Below are 17,512 nucleotides of genomic sequence, written 5' to 3'. Positions count from 1 at the left end.
AGGGTCTAAGCCATCATCTCCGAGAAACCTGAGGTCATCGCCGCGTTGAATCACAGGGTCTTGTCACCCTGCCCTACCCAAGACCATGAGTTTGGTACGAATTCAACATAATACTCTGGGCGATAGTATATATTATGGTCCCTATTGCGGACTAAAATGTCGATACCAGTTTCAAATCCTCGGCAGCCTTGTGGATCTTGATACGGCTTTCTTATTGGGCTTCTGCGCCAATCATTTCAAGACCTCAAGTCTACCTGAATTCTTCCACAACCCCTGAAGCCACTAATATCACGCAAAATGGCTACATTGAACTTCGCTTTGAAAAACAACACCGGGTCCGGCACGGTCTGGGCCTACATTACAGGCCAGGCGCTTGATAATCACAATGCGCTTTTCCTCTTGCGATCTGATGGCAAGACAGCCTACTACCCAACCTCACCATCGTCCACTATGAGCGACCTGGGTGCGGATTGTGCAATTCCGTTGGGCGCACCTGGCAGTACTAAGACGATCACTATTCCGCACCTGGCAGGCGCACGGCTGTGGTTCGCCCAAGACAAGAAATTGACATTCTATCTGAATCCTGGCCCTGCCCTTGTTGAGCCTTCGGTATCCAACCCAGCAGATCCTAACTATAATCTCACCTGGGCCTTCTGCGAATTCACCTGGAATGACTTCCAGCTTTATGCGAATCTCAGCTACGTCGACTTCGTGTCCATGCCAATAGCGATGACCCTAACCAACAAAGCTGGTGCAACCCAGACCGTCAAGGGTTTGCCAGCTAATGGTCTCGATCAAGTCTGCAACGCTCTCAAGGCCCAGAACAGCAAGGATAATGCTGGCTGGGACAAGCTCATAATCCAGAAAAACGGGGTCAACTTACGGGCCGTTTCTCCAAACACAGGAAGGACCCTCAATAGTTCTTTGTTCAATAACTACTACGAAGGTTACGTGAATGAAGTCTGGTCTTACTACGCAAACAACACCAACAATACTCTGACAGTCAATACGCAAGCTAGCGCCGGTGATGTCACAGCCAAGGTTTCCTCCGATCTCTTGTCCTTCTCCGTTCCAGGTATCTCCTACACCAAGCCGTCTACTGGAGACATCTTCAGCAACAGTTCTGGCTCCTTTGCAGTTTCTGGGAATGCAACCAAAGACGCTATTACGGCTCGTCTCGCGGCTGCGTTCAATCGCTCAACCCTGTTGATAAATGTCAACCAGCCGAACGGGGAGTCGGTCTCAAACTATTACAAGCACCCTGTAACAAACCACTACTCGCGCATTTGCCATGAGGTCAGCCTCGATACTCGGGGCTATGCATTCCCCTATGATGACGTTGCGCCTAACAACGGCCCCGATCAATCTGGCAGTGTTTATGATGGTAACCCACAGCTCTTGACAGTCACCATTGGCAGCAGCTCTAGTACTTCTGCCAAGATGTCTACCGTTGAGGAGGCTACGCCAGTCCAGCAGCCTCTGGAGAATGGATCCCAGCGACCCGTGGAGAATGGACAGAGCAAGGATAACGAAAGCAAGCCAAGCCGCTTCCACGGCCTGAGGAGGTTCGTGGATAAGCTGTCGCGCAGGAAGAGCAACCCTTGAGAAACATAGGTTTGTCTCCGTGCTATTTGGTCTTGTTGTCGTATATTGTAAATGCTACTGTATATACGTCGTCCTTAGTCGTATTTATCACTTTTGAATTCGTTAGAAATAGGCCAATATGATTTTGTGTTACTTCTCTATTCCTTGCACCATACAAGAGACTAAGGTACCTCAGGTGCAAGCTGAATGATGACCTGCATCATTGCGAAGAGTCAGTTCCCTCCGATCACTCCCTAGCATGCTTCTTGATGTAATCTACCACTTGACCCGGCATAGCCAACCAAGGCGTATGCCCCGTTTTAATTTTTTCAGTTTCAATCTGCGCCCCCCTCCGTCGCGCGCGCTCCACCAGCACCTGCTGAACCGGCAACGGAGTCGCGCGGTCCTCCTCAGTCAAGAGATACACAGATGGAATGTTCATGTACGCGACACCGGTAGCGGGGGCATTTTGCGTCGCCCAAGAATGTGGCTTGAGAAGCTTAACCCACTCCGCGCCATCGGGAACATCATGGAAAAACAACACGAGCGGATCACTCGCAGTTACAGTTCCGTTCTCTTCCTGGAATGAATGTCAGTCACATGGACTTTTTGCAAGTTGCAAATACAGATCGGCGAACTTACATCGCGCACATACCACGGCGGGGGCATCCCACCGAACGCGCCGATCAAACCCTCGCCCATGCTCGGTAGGAAAGCGGCGATGAAGATGAGTTTCACGACGCCGCCTTTTTGACCGGCGGCTTCGCGCTCTGACTTGCTCAGTCCATCCAGCGCGCTGCTTACTGGTAAACCGGCCCAACTGTGCGCGATGATGACGATGTCATGGCCGGCATCTGCCTCCTGTTGAGCGATAGACCTCACGGCATCGATATCTGGTTGAAGATCGGTGACCGAGCTGGCTTGCTGGATTGAGGGAAATGCGACACTGTGGCAGGTATAGTCGGCGAGTTCTTTGATGATTGGGTTGAAAATGGTGGGCGGGTACCACGCGCCCGCCGCGAAAATCAGAGTTGGCTTTGACATTGTCAACCCAGTTGATGGGGAAGCTATGTGAATTGGATGAGGGCGCTTGCTCTGTACAATATAAACTTGTTAGGCTGATAGGTTGCAGGGGGTATGAGATCGACGCGTGACTTCAGTTTGGTCGATTTAATTTTACCGCTTTTCTCCCTATCTGAAGTAAGATGTTATCCACATTATTGTTCTATTACTCTGCTGATTTCGCCAATAGCAGTGATGTTTTTACGTGTTGTTGTAGATTTACTTGGATATATTGAGAGCGTTGTAACGCCGAATCGCGATGATAATTGGTCAATAAGTACAGAAACCACCTGGGCGAGAAGAAAACGAAAATGTACATCTCACGACTAATGTCGGAAAAACCATGAAAACAACCTAAGCACCCACTTCCTCAGGGTCACTGAGCAAGGCATGCAACTTGCCGCCATTCATGTTGGCCAGATCCTGGTACGTTCCATCCTCTACGACAACCCCCTGGTCAAGGACAACGACATGATTCGCGATCTCGATCATTTCCTTTGAGTGCGTGATGATGATTACAGTAAGCCCCCGACGCACAGCCACCAGCTGCTGCACTGTCTGCCGCACGATCTCCGCACCCGCGGGATCCAAGCTAGACGTGGCTTCATCAAGAATCAGGATTTGAGGTTGACGCAAAAGAGCCCGTGCAATGACCACGCGCTGTTTCTGGCCACCGGAAAGACCGACTCCGCCATCCCCGATCACAGTATTGTATCCACGAGGGAGAGAGGAGATGAAATCATCAATCCCTGCTCCTTGAGCGGCAGTGCGGACACTATGAGATGAAGCTAGAGGCAAGTGCTGATCTAGCCCATAACTGATATTTTCATGAATGGTGCCTGGGAAAATCGTTGGTTGTTGCGATACGATAGAGATCTGTGAGCGGAGGGTTGGAACATGCAGCCGAAGGATGTCTGCACCGCCGAGTGTCACTGTGGGCTGTCCAGTTTGGGAAGCTGGAGCTTCGTAGAGCGATAATAGCAGCGACGCGATCGTGGATTTTCCCGACCCGGATCGTCCTACAAGTGCTGTACAGGAGTTGCGTGGGATGGAAATCGAGACATTCTTCAACACCAGTGTGTTTGGTCGAGAGGGATATCGGAAATTCACGTTCGTGAGCTTGATTGGGGTGAGATTTGAAACCGTTAAACTACCGACGTGCTCGTGGGATCCATCTTGTGGGAGCTTGGCGAGGCGAATAAGCTGCGTCGCTATCTCGCGGGAGGTGTTGATTTGGGGAACTATCAAAGAGTGAGTAGAGTATTTCGGAGTGGTTCAGGGCTTACTGACTCCATGAGAGAATCTGAGCAGCGTATCCAATGCTGAAAAGTAGCATCGAGAATACCATCATCACGTCGTTAACATTGAACTCGCGAGATGCTGCGAGCTCCGCTCCATAATAGAAGATCAAAGCTGTTCAAAGGCGTCAGAACAATAGCAAAAAACCAAAGGATTAGCGAGCTTACCGGTAGAAAATATGACTATCGATTCTACCATACCGAAAAGCATGCCTGTATAGATGGCACGTTTCAATCCCAGCAACAAGCAGTGCGCGATCGCATTGGCTTGTTTGCGGTGGAAGTGGCCTTCCAATGTCAATGTCCGTACAGTACGGATCTCTGAAAAGGTCTCAGTAAAGACATCGGCGGAGATACCGTTCGCATGATTGCACCGTATTTCCCATAGTCCATTTGTTCCCTCGAAGCCTCGAGTGATGATATAGATAACCGGCCCACAGGAAAGAGCAACGAGTGTCAACTTCCAGCAAACAATCAAGCTCCAGATGATTGCCATGACGGTAATTGCGGCAGCAACAACCACAAAACCGGCGAAACGGCCCAGTAGGTTTCGCATATCTTCTCCATTCTGATCGAGAGAGGATGTGAGTCTAAGAGATCCGTTACCGTCTTTCTCAAACCAGGCCCGTGGTTGGTCAAGAATGCGTTGGAAGGCATTCTTCCTAAAGGAATCCATCCAAGCCTCGCCGCAAATTTCTAGGAAATAATGCATGAAAAAAGACGCAAGGCCATCTCCGAAAGACACTCCTAGTACAGCGAGTGACCATGTCATTGTCAGGTGTTCACTGTTGGTTCCAGCATAGAAGGTTCCGAACAGCTGTGACAGGCAATATGAAAATATCGGAGTTGCGCTTGCATGGGCCAGTGCTGCGGCGAATCCTAGGAAGAGGATGATTCGCTGTTTGAGTGTCAAAGTCGACAGAATGGTGCCCATAATTTGAGAGAGCGGTGTCATTCGTTCTTTCGCTGTGGGCTGCTGTTTTGATTTCTTGCGACGGCCATGTGATCTCCGGCTATGCTTCTTTGATAGATTTTTCGCGGTGTGTTCATTGGGCCATGGATCCGACTTCAAGACATGATCATCAATATGAACCATTTCGACTTCTTCCACGGGAAGTTGGATAGTTGTTTCTTTCGAATCTCGCTGTTCTGCCATAAAGGAGATACGTCGGTTTTGAACTTGCAAAGAAGACCCGGGGAACTCCCCATTCCTGACCACATATTCCGAATTCCGTCTCGCCATCAAGTCCAACGAGCCAGAGTGAACGTTTAAAGGGATGTGGCCTTGGGCCCAGGATCCTCTGGCCCGACGATGCCCGAGGAAAGCTGTTTGAGGTCTCGGGGTGTCCAAGCTCTCCGACGATGAGCTCTCCCACGGAATGTCGATACCATCTAGGGCCTTATTGTTCTGGAACTTGGTTCCCAGAGAACTGTCGACTTTCGCATGGAAATACTTTTCGCTTCCCGGAGTGGACTCGACGGCATATCTGTAGCCCGATTTCACAATGGAACCCTGTTCAAGGATGTACAAGAAATCATGTTCCATGATTTGTGACATATCGTGAGTGATAATGATGGTGGTCTTCCCTTTTCGCCACTCACGGATTGCTTTCATTACTGCAACTCGGTTGGTGTGGTCAAGAGCGCTAGTGGGTTCATCCAAGATCAGAATCGGGGTGTCACGTAATTTCGCTCTGGCAATTGCAACTCGCTGCCTTTGGCCACCGCTCAAAAAGCTTCCACCTGGCCCAACGCAAGTGTGGATTCCTTTGGGGAGACCATCGATTGTATTCTCAAGCAGGGCCAACCCAATAGGACCTTTGACATCTTGCTTCGTGACATTTTCGTGATCCTGACGACCGAAGGCGATATTCGTGAGCACAGTCTCATTGAAGAGAACGCTTTTTTGCTCTAAAAGAGTAATGTTGTTGCGGATCCAGTTGATATCGAGATCTTGCATTGGATTGCCGTCAATCAGGATTTTACCGGAGGTTGGCAAATAGAACCGCATCAACAGTTGGCTAAGGGTACTTTTACCAGAGCCGCTTTTCCCTATAACAAACGTCGTTTCTCCAGCGGGGAAGAAAAAGCTTAATCGCTGAAGAACACATTGATCAGGCTGGCTAGGATATGAAAATGATACCTTCATGGATGTTAGTTTGTCTCCATGAAACTCAAAGAAAGATTTAAACTTACGTTTTTAACTTCGATATCACCTTCACAGTGTTCCGGATACCGAGTCCCGTTTAGCTCGCTCACAATTTTGTCTTCTCTTCGGGCCTGTATGATCGATTTCAAGGCGGCACTAGCGACCTTTCCTTTCTCCATCACAATCACCTGTGGCAAGACCTGCTCGATAGACTGAGCTGCGGTCAGGCAGGCCCAGAATGTTCTGAGAACTTCTCCGGATGTGAGTTTCCCAGCGCGCGCTAGCGAGCTGCCATACCAGAATCCCTGAACAAACATCCCGAACATCATCCATCGAATGACAGCAATTTGTAGAGAATTCAGCCTAGCCTGTCGAAGGTAGTGCGTAGCAGACCTCTCAATGCGCTGAGAAAAGTTCCGATGCTCGAAGGCCTGACCATTGAGGCATTTGACTGTATCGATATTGGAAATGGCATTGTTGGCAACCTTAGAAGCCTCGGTAAGCTCAGCCTGCTGTGCTGTAATGCTAAATCTCATTTTGGAAGAAAGGTATCCGATGATTGTCGAGAATATGGGGATGCCTGCAAGAGTTACCAGAGAGAGGCTCCATGATGTGTAGAAGCCCAGCCCCAATGAAGCCAGTGAACGACATGAATATTGCAGTACAAGTCCGAGTGGCTGCGATGTTGCCATCTGCATTTCATGGATGTGTCTGAGAATAATGCTACGTTAGATATAAGATTCGGCAAGTATACGGGAAAACTCACGCTTGAATTCCAGACAACAAAGCCCCGGAGCCTTCGCTTTTGGCCTCGAACCACTCAACGTCGCGTTTTAGTAATTCTAGAAACACTTCGCTGCGAATAACGGAGGCCTGCATTTCCCCGAATGCGACGAAAAGAGCATAGTATGCACCGTTCAGAAACCAACCGCCTACTCCCAGTCCAATCATCCCTAGGCAATTTGTGATTACCTGCCCACGAAGCCCTTTGGCATCAGTCTTATCAGCGCCGAAAGAGTTAAAAGAGTCGAACAAATTGCCGAGGAAAATTGCAAGTGCCGGCGTAACAAGGCTTGCAACCAGGGCAAAGATAGACCCTAATATGAGAGTTGGTAGGTGTCTTCGAGTCGTGAATCCGAATAGCGATTTCCAACCCGGATTGCCCTCGGGACTATTTTCTTTGTTGGAGCTGTTCTGAGTGGAACTCTTGCGTTTGAGCCACATTTTGGAGAAAGGCCCGAATGTCACATTAGGGGATTAAGATGGTCTGTGGAGAATTTTCTTGCCACGGCATAGTAGTAAGGCAAGAGGGAAGATGATAAAGATCGACATGAAATAATCATCATGGGGTATTTAAATGTTCGTTTCACGAATATTATCAACACAAAAGAACAATACGAAGAAAGTCCCCAATGGGGTAACATTGAAGAGGGGTGCAGAACAAAGACACCCATGCTCCGACATTGTTGAAAGGCACTTGGGATGAATGTGCCATTCATCGGCCCCACCCTTGACACAGCACTCAGAGTATTGACTGTCGATGGATGATTTCTAACAGTCGAACAAACCTAAGGCTAGAGGGTGGACTTACTCAATGTTTGATGCGGGATGGCCGCAATCATCCGCAATGAAGGCCCTGTCCGCATAGACAATAGCGATCGAGATAGACAAAGGACCAGTGGAAATGACATTTTATTCAGGGTATATTTCGACCCAATGTTGAAAGACTGTCCAAGTTCTGGTGGACAGGCAATCTACATTTGAGTCGCGATTAACGGATCAATGCTAAATCAGAACCACGTATCTATGGGGTATGATCGCGCTTCTATCGTAACCAATTAACCTCAAGCCATGATACTGCGAGATCTTGTAGTCAATATCACAGACTCGAGACCATTCCTCATTTGCACTGCAGGGAAACAAGCAAATGCCGTCGGCCAGATCAGCCTGGGTGTGGAACTGTCCTCGATTTCAAGAACAGCAGCAATGAGACACGGTTTGTAATCAAGAGCTGGCCTTCTGGGCCTTCTCGTAGATCCAATCGTTCAGACCGGCGCGGTTTCTAGAACACTCCATTAGTTTCGATACGTGACTAACGCAACTCAGCTCAGTGCTTACCTAGCAATCTCAACAGCGTAGAACTGCATGCGCACACCGAAAATAGTGGTATCCTGGTCATACTCGGCATCTGCACGGGTACGGATCATGGTGCCAAAGTTGAAGTCGTCGATCTTATCCCACTGCATCATCCAGTTGCGCCACTTCTCCTTGCCGGCCTTGCTCTTCATCTCGTCCTCAATGAGAGGGGCGGCGGGATCAAAATCCGGGAATGCCTCCATGAATGAGTTGTAGATATCATCGTCCTGCTTGGTCAAGCGAAGCTGCGAGCCCTTGACTTTCTCCAGAATAGACCAGTACGTCATGAGATGTTCAACCGCTGCAATGCGAGAGAATATCAATATTATGATCTTGTCCGAAGGTGTGACTGGGATGTAAATCGATGCGTGACTGACCTTTGACGGCGAACTGCTTCTCCATCTGTTGTGTTGTCAGCAATCAATGTTAGTTAGACCATATGGACGCGGGGCCGTACATCCTCCAGGTTCTCCGCCTCCTCGGGGTTGAATGGCTTCGACATTTTGACGGTTAGGTGTAAAGTAAGTACTTTGAAATATAAACACAAGAAAGCAGTGATATAATAAGTGTGGAGGAAACGAAGTGGGAGGTGTTCGGTGCCCCGCGCATAATTTTTTTGACGGGCGGAGAGCGCCCTCGCCTTGCATAACGTCATTCCGCCAGCAACCCGTGGACCAGTAGACAGGTATAGATCCAAGTCAACTATATTGAATTTGCTATTGCATTGATTCCAAATTCCCTCTTTAGTGCATTGAGCCGAAAGGTAAACTTCTTAAATAGACTCTGAATTGACGCCAGCATCATCGCTACAGACCTACTAAAGAGGGTATGATCTATGTCATAGACCGTGCATGCAGCTGTATAAAATCGAAGTGAAAGCTGACATTGCGAGACTGAAGAACTACGTCAAAGATGATGCTCAGTCACTATCAGTATCATCCGGCAGTTCTTCGAATCTTCCCTCGTGGAGAGCTTGAGTCACGGGGTTCTCGACATTGAGGAGACCATTTGCTTTGGCCCTGTGATAATTGTTAGCAAGTGCACTATATAGCTTTATCACGCCGAACATACCTCTCAAATAACACAAATAGCCTTTCAGCTTCGCGCTCCTTTTCCTCCATGGTCATAGGCGGACCGGAATCTTGTGGCTCGGCAGCCCACCGTTGTCCAGTGATCGGATTGCGTGCGGATTCGGGGTCATCTTTGGATGATGCTTCACCTGCACTCTGTGGCATCTCAATGCCTCGAGCGGCCAAGAACCCAGCAGCAAACCCGTAGCCAATATTCTTAGTGAGCTGCTCAGCATCCTTGCCCGACAGAACAAACATGAGCTCGGAAATTGTAACTTTCAGATTGGCAAAGTGGGTTGTCGAGAGCTTTAGAAGTCTTGAAGAAAGTGTTTCAGATTGTCCAATTGGCAAGCTTCGGTCAGTATCCTCGGGCAGAAGAAGTGACTGCATATACTTGCGAGGTCCGTCGGGAGCCACTTCGTGGATAGCAATGAGTGAATATAGCAATGGGACTGCATTTGCCTCTAGCTCGTTGGGGCTGTATGTAGATACGGCCTGATCCAAGATGCTGATCAACTTATCCACGTTGCAGTTGGGGTCGAATGTCGGGAAAAGGGGGCTGCTCTCGAAAAATTTGCCTTTCTTTTCCTCCAAGTCAAGGATAGACAATGTATTTAACAAGCCGCCGAGTAAACCATCTAGGGGCTTTGCTGGAATATCAACGCGACATATAATCTTCAAAATATGAGGGAGAGCAGGGGAGAACTCCGTAGCAAGATCTGGAAATATCTTGGAGATGTTGTATATCAACTTGAGTGTGTCTGACAATGCCAGTTCGTCCATTTGTGACAATGGCTTTCTGCCCAACTTGGGGAACTGCTTCGCATGACGGCTCAATTGCTATACTGGTCAGCATAGCACATCCAACAAGTTTCAAGTTTAACAATCCAACTCACATAGTTGATATTATCTCCCAATGCATGACTCTTGATCAAGTCTTTAAAGTCCAGTGTGGTGTTATAGGTTGCGTAGAACAATATCCGACTTGTAACCATCTCATCTTCCGATTCTTCAGTCTACTAAATATCAGCTTTGGTACCGGCATTGTATCTGCTGCGAGCCTACCTTGAGGTTTTTTGCTAGCCTTCCACTGTATCCCGTGTCTACGAAAGCCTGGCGCATTTTGGGGTCAAGTAATAGCGCATTTGCAACACATCGCAATGCTGCTCGACGTATGTCAGGGGTCTCCCCCTCAACGCCATACCGCACCAAGGTATTAATGCCCTGGAAAATATCAGAACCAGTTGTAACTCTCGACGGGCAGCTCCGTTGTGCTCATACATTCTGTGAATAGATCGGTTCTGCATTCGTAGGGTTTGTGCCGTGTTGACGGAGCTGTAGGAGGGTTTGCACTCGGTCTAGTAGTGGAAGGGATTAGTATTAGGCATATATAATGGCTATTGCATCCGACTTACCTCCTGATGACAGGTTGTTCTCTTGTAGGTCTTTCTCAAGAGACTTCAGAAGCTGTGTCACTTGTTGTAGCTTCGCTGTATGCGCAGTATCAAGTCAGCTGACCTGATTCCAGAGTAGAGCTTTTCAATATCCATAAAATACCTGTTCCTTGCATTTGAAGAAACGCCATACTGATCTGAGCTCGGACTGAGTCGAGCGTTCCAATAGGAGGAGGATGTAGGACTGGTGTCACTTTCACTGACGTTTTGTGTTGAATTAAAATCCCCTGCACAGTATAATATTGAGAACAGATCAATAGCTTGAGCAGGTAGCTACTGACGAGGAAACAAAAAAATAGGAGTGGGAGCCACGCGGGGAAGTCAGGCAAATCGTCATAAATTATTTGGAGTCCCCCACATAAGCTACTTTTCCTTAAGAACATTTGCTCCAGAATTCTTACAGCAATAATATTACATATTTAGTATATAATTATGAAAAAAAAGTCCTACCCTATGCAAATCCAGTCTATATCTTTGAAACGTGAACTTTGGTGAACTCCACTGTTTGCCTGAATAATGTGACGATAAGTGAGAATTTTGTTAAATGCTAGATATATTGAAGGTTCCACTGGTTTTATTGTTGTAGATCGTTATATACGCACTAGAACACACCCCAATGATCATTGAAGCTATCGACAACTTGCATAAAAAAGTCCGTGTATTGATGCCTCGTCGCCTCAGGCGGTGACACTTTACGCGCATCGCGGCGCGTCGGAAAGTTGAACTTAGTTTTCTCGACTTGATGTGGCTTCTTGATTCTTCAATCTCAAACAGATCATGGACAGGGCCTGAACAGCATCTCATTCAGCAATGATCATTGACTATTGCTTCTTTTTATTTTTCACACTTTTTGTCTGAATCAAATCATGGTGGAGATGCTCTCTGCTCGTCCGCCTACACCCCCAAGGACCGTTTCGCGCATCGTTGAGAACACCGATTCACCAATAGCCGTTCAAACACCAAAGGAGTCAACTTTTTCCACGCTGGGATCGGTGGGAACTGGCCCGTCCAGCCGCAGTTCGAAGAAAGTGAACTTCTCACCATGGCCGAAGTACATCAAACCACCAACATTTGCTAGTGCTATGAAATCGGCTCCCAACTTCAAAATCCCTCCCTCCACGGACTCCAAGCCTACAAAGTCGATCCTGAAAGCAACTCAGTCACCAATACCTGTTTGGTCACCCAATGTCGATACATTCACCGCCGAATCGCTTGCCATGCTGCTCGAATCGGTCATCCAACAACTGGCAGGCGAGTCAATGAGCTCCCGACTCGATGCCTACATGCAATTCTTTGGTGCACTGCGAACATATGATGGTCTTCCGGCGGGTCAGAAGATTGCCGAAAAATTAAATCTCATCACCGAGTTTATTCAGCGAGACGTGAATCGGGACCTTACGAACAGTGGCCCTCTTGACACAAACCTTGCCAATCAGGCTTTGAAATTGTCAGCCGCATTCGTTTGGCATCCAGAAATCTCAACACAGCTCTCGGAGGAGTTCAAAATATTTCTAGTCGATCACTCCATCACTTGCCTCCATGAGGCCAAGGCTCCAAAGTCCGTTTTAACGCACTATATGTCCATCTTGTCTACTCAAAACTTTGGCCCAAAAATTATGACAGGTGCACGTGTAGCCCGGCTTTTGACGGTGCTACAAGAAATAACAAAGAATATCAGTGGCAACGCAATTGTTTCCCATCGATTGAACATCTACCAACGGCTGCTAGGCCAAGCCAAGTCTACTTTCATCTCCCAAGCGAACCTATGGATCGAACACTTGATATTCGGGCTGCTTCATCATTTGAAGGATACCAGGTCAAAAGCAATTGCACTTGGCTTCCAGGTGGCCGCAGAAGCCGGTCCAAATCCTATACTATCGAAAAACATTCGGGATCTCTTCGACAGGCCATTAGAGCACGACCGGAAACTTGTAACAGAGGTTCGTGAGCGCATGGCTCGGATGATGCCAACGGTCGAGAGTGGTGAGCATGTTCCTCAGATTTGGAGCATCATTATCCTTCTACTTCGGAGCAAAAGATGGAACTTAGAGCAATGGGATCATTTCAAGGAATGGGTTCTGGTACTCCAAAAGTGCTTCAATTGCAGCGAGCCTTTGATCAAAGCGCAGGCTATTGTTGGTTGGAATCGATTTGTCTTCGCTGTCAACCCCACTGAATCGACAAGCCGATCTCTCATCAAAATGCTGAGCAAACCCGTACTTACTCAATTCGACCGCAAGAAGACCGACAAGTCAGGAGCACCGCCCACTCAGCTTGCTCTGACCAGCTACTATAATCTGCTATACTACACTTTCCGTCCATCAGCTTCCTATCAATACCTTGATATTATATGGGAGGATTACGTAGCCATTCCGTCTTCCGGCATCTTCTCATCCGTCCCGGTTCTTAGCGACTGTCTTTCGCGCGTATTGACAAGTCTGTTGTGGAGCACACAGGCTAAGATATGGACAGAGAATCGAATCTATGACACTACCAAAATGGAAGCGGAGGAACTTCCCGCAGCCGACAGCAGATGGGTTCGATCAAGAATTACTTCAATTCTGAAGGTTTTTGAGCACGTGTTCAAAGCCTCAGTTTGGATTGATGATGCAGTTGGCCAGTCTCACGTGGCATTGGCCTGGAATAGTCTGTCCAGTTCTCTATCGCTTGCGTCCAGCAAAGAAATCACCCCTTCAGGGGAATCGATGCAAGCTGTTGCTAGCGTTTGGGGTCTACTGCACCGCCTTTGGACTACAGGCCCACCCTCATTGAATGCACAGACCACGGATGTTTTCTTCGAAAGATTCAGATTCTTGTCTACAACCATGATTGTTTCTATTGGGGGCATCCCGTTTACCGAAAAGCTTCTTTTAAGAAACGCGGATGAAGCCGACAGCACTCCTACTCATTTACATCCAAATACGGCCCAAGAAAGTGCTATTCTTCATCTCCTTCGAATAATCAGCAGCACCACAGGAACAATAGCGCCGAGCCAATCTTACGCACGCCTTGTCTTGGGTAGCATTGAAGCCGCATGCAACGGCAGATTCTCCCGTGGATCTCGCCTCGAACTTCTTCAACAATGTGCAGAATTAAGCACCATGACGACCAGTGCTATTCCCCGTGCGGCGCAGCTGTCGGAGGTGGTTTGGAATGCCACTGCCCAGGCCGCTGCAAATGCTTTGCAGTCTTTCCCTATGGAATCCGCTCGCGGGCGCGATGGCTCTGTGTCCCGTGACTACGAAAATGTCATCAAGATTCTCTCATTCGGTCTCTCGTTTCCATCAGCTTTTCAAGGGTGGTCTCATTTGCTTGAAGCATTTGTTCGCGTGGTTCGAACAGAGAAAGGGAACCAAGCGGTTGCCACGATGATTGTAGAACCTATGGCCGAACGCCTCATGCATCTTTCCGCGAGAGATACCTACCTACCCTCAACTTCGCTGCTTGGCCATTCCTTGTCTATCCCTTTCATGCAAGGAACCGGACTAGGGATCGATCGCAGCGGCATCCAGGCAGCTGGTCATGCTATCTTTCCTCATAAACTTCTCGAGTCGATTTCCCAGACATTACACGGTGCATATCACAATTTCAGCGCATCAAAATCCCACGGTGTTGCCGACTTCATCGAGGCATTGACTTCTTTTCTAGGGACCGGTGTTCCGCAGTTCCAATGCCAACTTCTTCAATCTCTCCAGTCATCACTTAGCATTTGGTTGAAGGACGAATCTTACAAAATCCATGTTGACCGCGGTGTTGACAGCAGAATCCTGACAGCGTGCCGTGCTCTCTCGTCGGCTACTATCAACATTTTGCAAACGTCAGTTTCTCATGATCTACCTTCATTGAAAAACTTTGAGCCTATTCTTTGTGCCGGCTTGGAGTCTTCGCACATTTCAACAGCCAAGAGATACGTCGAACTTTGGGGCTCGACCTTTGGTTCGCAGTCCCTTGTCACTCCAACCACCATTTTGCAAGCCGTACAAACTGCTGGGTCCAGGGTCCAGACAGCAACCTTGCCTCTGCAAAACGGTAACCAGGATACCGAGATGTTACCTCCACCTCCTCCGCAAGACAGCATAGATCGGTCATTGCATGAGCTGTCTCAGAACACCCAGCTTTCGTCACCCGTAATACGGACCGAAGACTCCTCCCTGGTCCTCAAGCCGACTCTCCATTTCCGTGAACCCCAGCTGCCAAGTAACTTCCAGCAGCCCACAGATGCGCAAATTGTTGATGGCATTTCAGTTTCAACCAAGCGCAAAAGCCGTCGTGAAATGTTTTCGATGATTGAATCCCTTCAATCCTCGTCACCAGCCAGTACTCCACGGAAATTGGGTTACGATACTCCTCCCAATCTGCGCAAACTAGATGGGGGAGCACTGACCGAACTTCCTCTGACGCCCACTCTCGCTCCTACTGAGAATGAAGAAGGATTCATCGGCTCCTCTCCGACACCTGGGACCAGAGACCCGACACCTGCAATGAACTCCGACGCACTGAGATCGAGTCAGGTGCCTGTAGATTTGGGCGTAGACCCTCCATCATCTCCTCCCGAGATGCAATCTCGGAGCCCAAGCCCTCGGAAGAATCGCACAAAAAGGGCGCGGCGAAGGGCTGCAAAAGCAAGAAAGGCTCTTGCTGGTACATCCGGAACACACTCAACAGTCAACAGTCCGGCTACTTCTCGCCTTGCAACGGAGAGCATAGACACATCTATGAGTGATGCTCATGACCATGACAATGAAGGTGCCGACGCTACACCTCAAGCAAATGAAATAAATCCCAGTCGTCAGCTTCGATCTGCGCTGTGTAAGGACTCAGAGATAACAGAGCCTTCACCGGAGCCACTGGTTGAATCTGATAAAACACCTGTCCAGCCTCCTCCCAGGAGTAAACCAAGCTCGAGCTCCAAGAAGAAACGGAAGCAAGCTCAATCTCAGCCTGCGGATGATCAACCCCAGGAAGCCACGGACATGCCTCCCGATATTCCAGATACTTTGATAGACTCGAGTGAGGAGACGGACACACAAATCGCATCACAGCTTGGACAGGATTTGGAACTTGCTGTGGATATGGACGATAGGAACCATCCAGAACGAGTCAATATCCCCAATGAGCCATCCGCGAGGAAGAGAAAGCGGGGTTTAGAGGAGCCTTCTCCATCTACGAAGACCGACAGGCGCCGGTCAACGCGGCTGTCCACTGTTAAAGACGTAGTCGGCGTCGAGTCATTGCAGCCTGATAATTCACCATCGCACCCTGTCATTCCTCGGGCGGCCTCTACATCTAAATCATTGTCGCCAACTGCGACTCGCCGATCCACCCGCAGTTCACAACGAAAAGATGATGATGACGCCCTTGCGGACTCAGTCCCTCTAACCCAAGATTCCGTGGTACAAGGACCAACACAAGATGCCGATATCCCGCGACCATCTAAAAGGTCTCGTAAATCCGTTCGTCTTGACCAGTCTGTTCTCGATAGCACTCCTAAAAGTGCTCCTCGAGATACCCGTTCCCGCAAAACACGATCTCAGCAACATGCATTTGAAGCGTCTCAGCCTGAAGTATCAAGCAACCCCTCCGAGGAACATGGCGATACCGACCGCTTGCCACCTCAAATCGACCATAAAATAGTCCCCGAGGACCTCATTACAGAAAACCAAGCGGAGCAGAGCATACCTCTTGTTTCTACCGAAGAGGCAACTGCCACTCAAGTCTCTGAAATAAAACAGTCTACTGAGCCCCCGGTGAAACCAGACACCGAGATTGACATCGATATGGATGCAGTTCAGCAACCCGATGGAATGGCCGAGCAAACTACAAGTGCTATCACCATGGGTATCCAAACCCAACAATCACCCCCCGCCAAATCCGACATCAGCGAACAAGGCATCGTCCAATCCTTGAATATCCTTTTGGATGAAATGAAAGCAACGACCTTGACCTCGAGCGCCTTCCGCGAGGTCGATGATCTTCTCTTCAAACTCCGTTGCGAAGCACAAAATGCATCAACGCGACACAATACTTCAGCATAGCGAATGGCGTTTACAGCGAAACCTGTTGGATATGATTTTTTTATATTGGACCCCGTCTCATCATTATTCCCCACCTGCATCCTATATGTCTTCATAAATATGAAGCACAGCGCCTATTTTATTGCTTGGCATGCTTGGTCCCAAATCCTTTTTTCTTGTACGTTATGGTTTCGGCTTTCTGCGGGTATAATAGAATCCAAATATTGAACATTATGACAATTGTATCTGAGAAAAAGTGAGAAACCAAGCAAAGAAAGCCGAACGTGTCTACGCAACGGTATAGGGGCCATGCGACAAAACGCCCTTTTCAAGCAATATTGATGCCTCCAGGGCTAGCCTATCAACCATAGAATTTTCGACTTTCTTTTATACCTGTACAATCGAAGGTTATGTATACACAAAGCCTTTTTCCTCCTTTTTGTTGCCGTCGACCTATAAAACTGGCCTATCTAAACAGAATGATATCTGAGGGGACCATTAAAGAGACCACTAAAAAGGGGATTTTGTCGCATACTGCTGCGTAGATCTCTAATTCACCCACTTGCTATGCGTTTTCCGTCAATCGTCTGTCGTCGCCACCACTAATGACAACGAGATTCTATATTGGCCAGTTGGCATTTGACCCGAAGGTGCTCAGGCACAGTTTACTTGAATGTCATGATGACGCCGATCGCCACTCCTTCCTAAATAGTATATCAAACCGGGTTCGGTCTAGAAGGTCTTG

The 17,512-nt window shown here is 48.4% G+C and overlaps 5 protein-coding genes across 5 annotated transcripts; 2 read left to right on the top strand and 3 right to left on the bottom strand.

Annotated features, from left to right (window-relative positions):
- Positions 1–297: 297 nt before the first annotated feature.
- On the top strand, positions 298–1,605 carry PGRI_038280 (glycoside hydrolase family 64 protein; the record flags this gene model as incomplete). Its single annotated transcript, XM_040791541.1, has 1 exon — positions 298–1,605. The coding sequence occupies one exon, from the start codon at positions 298–300 to the stop codon at positions 1,603–1,605; it is 1,308 nt and encodes a 435-aa protein (XP_040645618.1).
- Positions 1,606–1,831: 226 nt separating this feature from the next.
- On the bottom strand, positions 1,832–7,317 carry PGRI_038270 (ABC transporter, integral membrane type 1; the record flags this gene model as incomplete). The annotated part of the gene is made up of 7 exons (XM_040791540.1): positions 1,832–2,164; positions 2,227–2,619; positions 3,013–3,887; positions 3,937–4,059; positions 4,113–6,087; positions 6,141–6,804; positions 6,860–7,317. The coding sequence occupies 7 exons, from the start codon at positions 7,315–7,317 to the stop codon at positions 1,832–1,834; spliced, it is 4,821 nt and encodes a 1,606-aa protein (XP_040645617.1).
- A 780-nt stretch (positions 7,318–8,097) lies between these two features.
- PGRI_038260 (polysaccharide biosynthesis domain-containing protein) lies at positions 8,098–8,731 on the bottom strand (the record flags this gene model as incomplete). The annotated part of the gene is made up of 4 exons (XM_040791539.1): positions 8,098–8,155; positions 8,212–8,530; positions 8,607–8,631; positions 8,687–8,731. 4 exons carry the CDS (start codon positions 8,729–8,731, stop codon positions 8,098–8,100), a joined length of 447 nt encoding a protein of 148 aa, XP_040645616.1.
- A 417-nt stretch (positions 8,732–9,148) lies between these two features.
- PGRI_038250 (synembryn) lies at positions 9,149–10,884 on the bottom strand (the record flags this gene model as incomplete). Its single annotated transcript, XM_040791538.1, has 7 exons — positions 9,149–9,248; positions 9,301–10,139; positions 10,196–10,315; positions 10,365–10,523; positions 10,581–10,657; positions 10,715–10,789; positions 10,857–10,884. The coding sequence occupies 7 exons, from the start codon at positions 10,882–10,884 to the stop codon at positions 9,149–9,151; spliced, it is 1,398 nt and encodes a 465-aa protein (XP_040645615.1).
- Positions 10,885–11,619: 735 nt separating this feature from the next.
- PGRI_038240 (uncharacterized protein) lies at positions 11,620–16,788 on the top strand (the record flags this gene model as incomplete). Its single annotated transcript, XM_040791537.1, has 1 exon — positions 11,620–16,788. One exon carries the CDS (start codon positions 11,620–11,622, stop codon positions 16,786–16,788), a length of 5,169 nt encoding a protein of 1,722 aa, XP_040645614.1.
- Between the last annotated feature and the right edge of the window lie 724 nt (positions 16,789–17,512).

This window comes from Penicillium griseofulvum (assembly GCF_001561935.1).
Source record: "Penicillium griseofulvum strain PG3 chromosome Unknown contig_86, whole genome shotgun sequence".
NCBI lineage: Eukaryota > Fungi > Ascomycota > Eurotiomycetes > Eurotiales > Aspergillaceae > Penicillium > Penicillium griseofulvum.
This window is presented reverse-complemented; position numbering and strand designations above follow the sequence as displayed.